The sequence below is a fragment of the Uloborus diversus genome, chromosome 3 (genome assembly GCF_026930045.1).
Source record: "Uloborus diversus isolate 005 chromosome 3, Udiv.v.3.1, whole genome shotgun sequence".
NCBI lineage: Eukaryota > Metazoa > Arthropoda > Arachnida > Araneae > Uloboridae > Uloborus > Uloborus diversus.
Genome location: NC_072733.1, coordinates 152486448 through 152497334, shown reverse-complemented (window position 1 = coordinate 152497334; position 10887 = coordinate 152486448). Strand labels below are relative to the sequence as shown.

At 33.5% G+C, this 10887-nt stretch overlaps 1 protein-coding gene across 1 annotated transcript; it reads right to left on the bottom strand.

Annotated features, from left to right (window-relative positions):
* Positions 1-9298: 9298 nt before the first annotated feature.
* LOC129218998 (protein GVQW3-like) lies at positions 9299-9697 on the bottom strand. Its single transcript, XM_054853317.1, has one exon. The coding sequence runs from the start codon at positions 9695-9697 to the stop codon at positions 9299-9301; it is 399 nt and encodes a 132-aa protein (XP_054709292.1).
* Between the last annotated feature and the right edge of the window lie 1190 nt (positions 9698-10887).

Sequence of the window (10887 nt, the reverse complement as noted above, 5' to 3'; positions counted from 1 at the left end):
TAATTGGCTTTAATGGCTAATTGAAAAAAAATGTCTCAAAGAATAAAAACTTAAATGTTTTAGCAAACGTAAAAAAACAGTCGAATTCCGCATTAAGCGAAAAATTCCATTCGCTTTATATTAAAAAGTTTCTTTTAAGCTATATCTTTTCTTAACAGGAACAATATTTAAGCAAGATAGAATGAATTTGAAAGCTTCTTTCTATGAATGAATCTGAAAATAAAAATTTCGAACATTAACTGTAGAAAGCTCAATTGAATTAGATATCTTTACAAAGGAAATTGCCTCCGGGTTAGAATTTTCCATCTTCCAAAACGCCTGAATACTTTAAATAGGAATTTATTCATGCTTTAAGAAAAGTATCCTGCAGAACAAAGCTCGATTACCGAGTAAAAAAATGGAAGCGGAGTTTTTATAAACAGTTTCCCCACAAATCATTTTTCAAGAGCCAAATTAAAAGATGTAGCCTTTTCTAATAAAGTTCTTTAGGGCGTGTAGTGTGTCCCTGACAGATTAAAATTTAGAAAGTATCCTTATTCTTTTTTTCTTCTCTTTTGGAGAATCATTTTCATGTAATAAATATGTGTTTCCCTGATAAAAAATATAGAAGGAATTAAAACAGTTTTTTCTTCTATTCTTTTCTCATTAAGTCTTTTTAATCAGCTTTTTTTAAATCAGATTAATCCAATTAAAGTTTTGTAATTAAAACGTTAGAAAGTTGATCTGTTTTGATTAATTATTTATTCATTTCTTTAGTTACAAAAACATCTTTAAAGTTTGACTTTTACATAAATTAAATCACTTTTTTATGCAAAAAACATTGCAGACTTTAAGAGTAGCCTCCCTAAACATTAACGGTAGAAATTTAAATAATATTGGATTAAAGAGAGCAATTTTATGATTACATTTAATGTTGATACATTTAAGACTTTTTGTGAAAAGTCTTTGTTTTAGAAAAACAATTAATAACTTAATCTCTTACTATGATTCTTTTCCGAATGTTAATCAAAATGAGCTTCACAGCTAAAATTGCATTTTCACTGTAGTATCGTTTCTTGTACGGTAGGATTAAAAGATCTTTGAATATGTTAATTAAATTTAATCTATAGGCAAGGGGATAATGTAAATTACTGCTAGTTCATTTTTCATTACTTTAATTCAGTTCTTTATCGTCTTCAATGAGCGATATAGCTCCAAAGTTTCAGCAAAAGTTTTAGCAGATGTGTAATTTTACTGAACGAATGCAAATATAAAGATTTTATTCAAATTTCACAAAATACACTATTGCTGACTACTTATGATTTTGACATGCTAATTAATTTCTATTAGCACTGTGTTAATTCTTTGTCTTTTACCATAACACCCCATCAACGAGAGCTGTGTATTTCGTCGAAGCATAAGTTTGTTTTTCGCAGTAAGTTACCGCCCCTAAGCCAGGGCTAAGGCCAGAACTACATGCAATATACCAGACAGCCCGGTTATCACGTCCTGAGACTTCAGTTTCTTTTTTATCAGAACTCCTCAGTCAGGAATAGTGGAACAACAGAGCTGGAGGCACATGTCATCCCATTGAAGCTGAAAGTGCCAACAAACTGGTAGATAAAGTGAATTTATCCTCACCAGCGAGTGTGTGCAGCACGGTGCGGTCCGACTCGTGAATTGTAGGCAAAGCTTGGGTATTTAGCACCGCCCCTAAGCCAGGGCTAAGGCAGAAGTACATGCAATATACCAGACAGGAAACTGCAGTCTCAGGATGTGATAACTGGGCGGCATAAGTTTGTTTGCACGGAAAATATAATCAATTGAGGAATTGAAAAGAAATAGGATTTATGTGGACATTTTTATGTTTTGAGTAAAATGCGTTTCAAGTCAAGGTTCTAGGTAGTCTTTCATTGAAAAGTTTCTCAAAATCATGCTGTATAACAGCACTTACCAGGGCTACTAGTACTATCTCTTGCCCCAAGACCGATGAGAGCTTCACCAACCATTTTTACAGGTTACCTCCAAATTTTTAATTTTGCCACTTACATCACTTTACTTCCCACCGCCTCAATTGCACATATTTTCTAAAAAGAGGTTTGAAACCAAGCAGACATATTATAAAGTTAAATTTTCGGTAAAACACCTTAAGAGATTCATGAACTTATTCTCTTTTCGTTTTATTTCTTGATGTTTAACATATGAAGGGCCACGGGGCGAATGATCATAGTCCATTTTTTAACGAAAAAGTTCGATTATTATAAATAGTTTTCAACTATAAAATCATTAAGGCAAAAAAGGGACATAGTCACTGAGTTATAACAGGAAAAAGTTGGACTTCAAAGTTAAAAAAATGCAATACTGGAAAATATTGTGTCACGGACTAGGATCCTTCTTCCTCATGCCCTTCATCCAGGGCCTGATTACCGCACACGTTTAGTGGGCCTGGGACCCCCATCTTCCTAAGGGGGTTAATTGTTCATAGTTAAAGAACTGTGCATAGCATTACAACTATTAAAAATTCATGTATTTTTGAAATAATAATTATAGTAAAAAATATTCTTAAAGGCGACTTTCTATTCACCCAGCCAGTAACGAATTTACTTAATCACAAACATGAGGGGCCTCATCGGGGATTCTTAAACTCGAATGATAAATAATTTATACATAGTTCTGTGATAGACAAAGAGACCCCCAAAAGTGCTTTCCGCGGACCCTATACCTATGGGTCAACCCCTACAGAGTCTTAAGATGGTCTTCTAATTAACGTGGGCCTAAGGCCAAACTTTTAGTTAGTCGGACCCTGCCCTTCGTATGTTTTTGTATGATTCAGAGTCATGATGGATTTTATTCAATATTCACTTGTTGGGAGATTAATTTCAAGTCGAATACGTACATGCGGGGATAAGATTCAGCATACTGTCACGGTACAGCCTCACTTAGAAGAATAGAATAACTTTCCACATAGGTTCCTTTAGCCTGAAAAATACTAAAATCCACCTTGTTTAAATTTTACGTTATGTCATAAAAATAAAAAAATCCGGAGATATTCGTTTGTTTAACAGAGTAATTAATGTGATAGCTAATCATTGGAAAATTTCCAAGCTTACAACTGCATAGTTTTGTATTTTCTTAATACTCAAATTTATGTTTTACTTCGAAAATTCCCAGTGAAACAATATTTTTGAAGTAAACTAAAAGATGATAGTCGTTTTAAGTTCCTAAAATTTTTGATTTAGAGTTTGCGATTTTTAAATGAACAGAAGTATTTGGGCAAATACATTAAATCTCTCATTGTTTTCGTTTCATATAATAATTTTTCTATATTTATGCTTTAAGTTTCAGCTTACGCCGCTGACGATCAGGGTATAGAAAAGAAAGGAATATTCGTTCATTGTATTATAGGGTTTCCCCATTGGGATCACAATGTGTACTCACTTTGAGCAGTGTATAGGAAACAATGATTTAGTTTAATTTTCGTTGTTTATCTCAAAGCAAAAAAAAAAATCTATACAATTACGGAATATGTAAGATAAATGTTGGAAAATGGTTGTTAGCATTATGACAACCATTTTAAAATGTTTGTTAATCCGCGATGTGTACTACCCGGGGAAGAACTCAGAAGTCAAAAATGGAAAAGTACCCCTAGGAAGATATACGCCATTCAAGTTACCCACATATGGTTTAAAGATAGAATACTTCCATTGGTATTCTAAAAAGGGAAACTGAGTGATAAAATCTTTCAATGTCATATCATTTGTAAAAACATTTGTAAATTTAAATTTACCTATGTACCCGATTGAATTAATAAAAAAAATATTAGCTTCTAAAATTGTTATGGTAACATAAAGAATCAAAATTGTTTGCCAGTACTTGCAAGCGCTTAAAAATTACAATTTTTGGGCCTCAATATTTAACTTCGGCTTTGAGAACGAAAAATAAAGATAAGCATTAAATTTTACCTACAGTGGCTCCCAAAAGTGTTCGTACACTTTGAAATTTTTTAGTAAAACCAAAATAACGCAAAACTAAATTCGAATATGAAGTCCAATATTTTTTCACATCATTCCTATGTCATTCTTAATACAACCCAGTAGTTTTTTCAAAATATTGACGGATCTTCTTTTTGAAATGAGTGAAAAAACGAAGAAACAGAGAAATAACACGCTACAAAAGTCACCGCACACTCAAACATTTTCGAATAAATTCATGATTAAAATTATCATATGCCGTTTTTTCAACATTTTTGCACTGTGTTGACCCTTATAAGTCATTTGGCTGTAATTTTTTGTTTATTTATTCCTTAATATTGTGCTTATTACTTTGAAATGGCTGGTATTCGTGAAAAACCACAAACACCATTCGAAATTTGAATTTTTTCCTCACAGTAGCGGTAAATTGGTTTGAAATGTCTCTGAATTAGTTAATTTATTCCGTTGTATAGTAAAGTGCTTGATTAAATGCTTTAAAGAAAAGAATTGGACTGAACACAGGGGAAGAAAAGGTCAACCGGCAAAGTTGACAAAGCGTGATCGGAGATTTAAAGTTAAAAAAATTATGAAAAATACACATTTGAGTGCTGTAAATGTTTCTACAGAGTTAAATGAAAATTTTTACATTTAATTTTCACCTAAAATTGTTCGCCAAGTTCTCTGGTTAGCGGGATTAAATTGGACCTCTTCCTGCAGAAATTTTCTTGGTCGTGCGAAAAACCGAAAGCTTGAGCTTTTTGTCGTAAAATCAATGATAAATAAGCTCAAAACCCTTTGGAATCACGTCTTACTTACAGATAAAAATGTATTCAACATTTTTGGTTAAATTGTTGTGTAATTGTAAATAGAAAAAAAAAATAGGAACTGAATCTTAAGACTTAGTTGGATCAGTTAATCAGGACGGTGGAGGTGTTCTAGTATGAAGGTGCATATGAGCATCAGGACTTGGAAGTTTGACATTTTTTGATGAAATAATGATTCATTCTGTTCATTTAAATATTTCAAAAAGAAATTTTGAACTATTAGCCCAAAATTTGGTAATCGGAAACAACTTTGTTTTTTATCAAGATAGCGATAAAAAGCACACGTCTGTGTTTTGTGCCTCAAAATTTGTCCTTAAACTTAGAAATATCTTCTCAATCGATAGATATAAACTTAATGGATCATATTTGGAGATATCTGGTGGCTAGGTTACGAAAATACGGCTTTGAAACGAAAATAGAGCTATGAAAAGTAAGACTCGAAGTGTGGTTGAACACTTAATAAAAAATTACGTAACAAAAAGAAAGAAAAATAATGAAATTATTTCCAGACGTTCGAAAAGTGTTATTGATACTGCATGATATTCTACTAAATAATAACTTAATAAAAAGTTAGATTATTCAATAATATATAGACATTTTTTAAAGTGTACGAAGACTTTTGTGAGATGAAATTTCTGGCACTTTTTGGTTTTTGATTTTTAAAAAAATAAGTTTTAATGTTTTTAAAAGAATTTTTATGTATTTTTGTTAAAAATTGATCCTAGATCTTATAATTAAATCCCTATTCCGAAATATTAATTCTAATCAATGGATAGGGGCCTATTTCATTGAAAGTCGTAGGTGTACGAAGACTTTTGGGAGCCACTGTATATATTTGTAAAACTTTTTTTTTTCTTAACAGTAAAATTTTACTTTGAATAAGAGCAACTAACGTCGCATAAAATTACCTTTTTTTAAAAAAATAGAACATACACTGTAAATGGAATTATTCCTTTAAAAATATTTTTCTTTGTTTGTGAAATCAAGTTCATTTGTAAAGAGGTTTGTAAATTAATAAATTATAATTTAAGATTCTTTTTCTTGAACTTTTTTCACATGTTAAAAAAAAAAAAAAAAATATGCTGCATAAAAGTAATAATTAAGTAAGGAAAGATAAGTATTTTCCTTTATATCCATCTTTTTACATGCCTGAAATTACTGTTGCAAAGCATTCTTTTTTTCTGGAATCTCAATTTTCTTTTATATTTAAGAAATACAAAGAAAACGAGAACCAACAAAGGATCCACTTTCTGTTTTGCTTTCATCGCTTAAGAATTCTTCTCCCGTTCTATAGTTATTTTAGATAATTTTCTTCTCGAATGGCGATACAAATGGGCAGTGTGAAAAACAAACTTCTTTTGAATGTTAATTAAAGTAATGAGAACTGAATTGCTAGTTTCTTACCATGTTTTTTCCCCTCCTTTCACTTTTTTCCCCTCTTTCGTCAATATGTACTATAACGATAAAACAGTGGGCCGCTGCTTAGAATATATATAAAATTCTTCTGTTTATCCTCTTTTAATGCTCGCAATATCAATAAGTGGCTTGATTATCGGTATCATAGCGTTAAAAATAAAAGTATTTTACTGGTATTTTGAAAATACCAGGGTCCCTTATGATAAAAACATGAAGTTTTGACCATCGATTTGTAAATAAAGCGAAAGAAACTTAAAAAGTAAAATAATATTTTTATACAAAAACAATAATTTCGAAAGAAGTCAAGTGGACTTCAGAATATAATTAATAACCAAATCAGTGACGAATAAGAGGTCCTATTGTATAACCATACCTGAGCGAAATATTGATGGAATAGTTCTTTATTAATGTTCTTAATGTTGTTGATTATAATTAATCGGACTTTTTCTTGTTATCGATTTTTTTTTCGGTTTGTTTAAAAGCATACAATTTACTGCTTTTAAATCCGCCGTTTTTAAAAAAGATGTCCCGAAATTTACACAAGATTTAAACTAGAGAAAAAGCTCAGTTTTTGTCTGAAGTTTTTGTCTGTTTTGCTAATCATAATTTCTGCAAAAATGTGGGTAAATTTTCTTAATGCAGTGGAATTCTTCATTCAATATGCAAATGAATGTGAATGTGGGCTTGCTGATAGCTCTATAAGAAAGGACCCGATTGTGTTAAATCAAATGATCTAGAGAGCCAATTCTGATCACGAAAACGGGAGAACACACGATCAGGAAATGCCTCTTGCAGTAATTGGATTGTTCAACAATAGAAAAGTCTTGCTCTTTCGCACAGTGCTGAGTTATTGTTAACCCTAAACTGTCAGCTGTCAAACTGTTTACTTTTCTTCGTAGAAAACATTAAACTAATTAGTTCTATTTAATTCAAATCTCGAGTAAAGTTTTTGACACACTTTATTAGCATCAGTCCTGTTTATTTGTGCAGGGTGCGGCAGCATAATTTGCTTTTTTGAAGGGCCGATAAAACAAAAGGCAACATAGGCTCCATTCTAAATATTTATTCACCATATGTTACATACATGGAAATTTACTTGGACACTGTTTTGAAAACTGTATCGAGCAAGTGTTTTTGGTGATACACTAAGTGACTCAATTTCTGAAGTTTTTTCAACTCTTTCGAACATAGCAATTGACTTCACTGATTGCCCGCCAGGAATACAAGCTTGAAGAGCCATCTTGAAGTGTGTGCGGAAGGCTCGCTGTGTCGTTACTATCGAGCGATAAGTTGAAATGTAAGCCTCTACGGCAAACGCACACTGTTCATTTGTCCTCTGCATTCTCGGTAATAAACGGTTTTGAAAATAAACTTCGCAAACCACCCGTTCCTATCAGATAAACCGCGCCCTCTTACGGCCATTTTTTGCTTCGTAGTGGTGACTGCAAATAAGCAAATTTACTGCCGCATCCTGTAGCATATTTTTCACTCCATTTTTTACTCAGAAAAGCAATTAAAATGCCCCATTAGCTTGATGGCTTGCAAATAAGAGATAATAATTATATCTATATGGTTTGGGGTCAAAACTTCGCTTGGACAAAACTTTGCTTATATAAAACTTCGCGCACTCAAAATTTCGTCTGGACAAAACTTCGCACGGTCAAAACTTCGCCTAATCATCTCTTCACGTGGATAAAACTTTGCGTATTTATAACTTTGCATGTGTAAAACTTTTTTGGTCCATATTTTTGCCATATTAATACTTAGCAAGCGAAAGAAAAGGCGTTTTTTTTTCGAGGGAGGGGGGCACGTTTGCTTGATGATTTCTAGGAACACATTAGACACACTATACAAACAAGTAATTTTTAATAATGAATATCTTGATAGCAAATTAATTCTTTAATGAACTAAAGCATATCAATTTAATCAAATAATAAATTGATATACATTTAATTAATATTAAATTAAAATTTATTGATTACTTTTATAAAAACGGTAGAAGAAAAGAGAAAATTATTAGTTATATTAAAATAATTTTAATGTTCTATAGCTTACTAGTTGAATTTCTTTTTATTATTAAACGATTTTGATGTTTCAACTATCAAAATTTTTTCATACAATATTTTGTCCGTGCATAGTTTTGCACACACGAAGTTATGTCCATGCGAAGTTTTTACTGCGCAGTTTTGTCCACGCAAAGTTTTGTTCGGCAAAGTTTCGGTCGCGAAGTTTTAACCCATTACCTATCTATGTACATGTATATATACAGTTAAGAACCGTTTATACGTTTTTCGTTTATACGTTTTTATCAATTATACATTTTTTTAAAATTGCTAAGAGTCTATTATATATTAATGTATTCCTATTATACGTTTTTTTTTTCTTAAGCTTTTTTCATAGCTCCTTCACAAACGTATAAACGGTGCTTCACTATATCTATATACGAGGGCTATCCAGAAAGTAGATTACGTTTTGGAATAAAAAATAAACAAAGTATAGGAAATTTTTTTTATTATATACAGATGAAAGCCACACTCAAATACTACTTTTCGACATAGTCACCATACAAATTAAGGCATTTATCGTAGCGATGTACGAGCTTGGAAATTCCTTCGTCGAAAAATTCGGCCGCCTGCGCCTTCAACCACTCCGTTACCTCTTCTTGCAGCTGTGCGTCGTCATCAAAACGCTGCATAGCCAGCCACTTCTTCATTGCTGGGAATAGGTGGAAGTCGCTCGGTGCCAGGTCGGGACTGTACGGTGGATGAGGAAACAACTCCCACTTAAAAGATTCAAGAACTTTACGAGTGACATTTGCCGTGTGGGGCCGGGCGTTGTCGTGAAACAACAAGATCTTAGAGCTCAACATTCCTCTGCGCTTGTTTTGAATTGCTCTTCTGAGTTTTTGGAGAGTTTGGCAATACCTTTGAGAGTTTATTGTAGTGCCTCTTTCCAGGAAGTCCACCAAAATCACACCTTTTCTATACCAAAAAACAGTCGCCATGATCTTCCTTGCCGACATTGTTTGCATGCATTTCTTGGGTTTTTGGGGAGAACTTGTGTGCCCCCACTGCATTGATTGCAATTTCGTTTCACAGTTCACGTGTTTCACCCATGTTTCGTCACCAGTAACGATGCGATCGAGTAAAAATCACCATCCTTATGGTAAGCGTCCAAAAAGTTCAACGCTGCAGCCATTCGCTGATTTTTGTGGTCCTCTGTCAAGATTTTTGGAATCCATCTTGCACAAAACTTGTGGTAACCAAGCTTTTCGCTGATGATTTCGTGCACCAAACTTCGCGAAATTTGTGGAAAACTTAAAGAAAGTTCCGTTATTGTGAAATTTCGATTTTCCCGGACTTTAGCATCGACTTTTTCGAGAAGTTCGGCGTTCACTATGCTGGGTCTCCCACTTCGATCTTCGTCGTGAACATTGGTTCGGCCATTTTTAAATCTTATGACCCACTGACGCACTCCACCTTCAGTGATAATGTTGTCCCCATACATTTCACAAAGCTGCCGATAGATTTCTATCGGTTTACAGTTTTTTGCAGTCAGAAACCTTATTACTGCGCACACCTCGCAGCTCGCGGGATTTTCAATTAACGCAGACATTTCAAACCGTCACAGTATCTGAACGAACACAGCACGAACCTCTCACTAGCACGGCTAGATGCAGACTGAGCTGCGCAACGCTTTGACCCCAAGATGGCCGCGCTAGCCCCGCCCCTAGCGGACACAGACGAAAACGTAATCTACTTTCTGGATAGCCCTCGTATATAAAAATGAATGTTTGTCTGTATGTCATCCATGAACTCAAAAACTACCCGGCAGATTTAGCTGAAACTTTCACCGTTTATTATTTTTGGTACTGGGAATGTTTATAGACCAGTTCGAAAAAAATCCGATCGATAGTTCCTTTTTTATTCCTATTTAAGTCACAATCCATTGGATAAATACGAATAAAATTAGCGGCTGCAGAAATTAATTCGCGTGAAAGATCTCATTGATAAGAAGTTAGCTGTTGCCATTTTTCTTGAGTTTGAACAAATAAATTCTTTCTCTATTGTTTTATGGCTTTTCATGCAACGGGGGGGATTTAAAATTTTAACTATTTGATATTTTTAGCGATTGATTGATCTTGCAAACTGCGTGAGTACAAAATTTGAGTATAGTCACTGCTTCACTTGATACCTGGACTGATTATTATGAAAATTGCTATATATATGTATTTTTCCACGGAGAAGGTGCATAAGATGCTCATTGCAGCCACTCGCCACCAGGTGGCACTGTAGAGTAGCAACTTCTGCCCCGTTCAACCGATTGTCATGAAAATCAGTGTAATGATGTATTTTTTTGTTGGCGTAGCAACGCGCGTCGGGTACAGCTAGTGTATATATATATATATATATATATATATATATATATATATATATATATATATATATATATGCCGCTGCTGCTTTTTGGCTTCAGTTAGGTTACATATTTTCTGAAACTCACAGCTTTATCTTTACTAATAATAAAGCTGAAAGTCTCTCTGTCCGGAGGATGTCTGGATATCTGTAGGATGTCTGTAGGATGTCTGTAACGCGCATAGCGCCTAAACCGTTCGACCGATTTTCATGAAATTTGGCACAAAGTTAGTATGTAGCATGGGGGTGTGCACCTCGAAGCGATTTTTCGAAAATTCGATG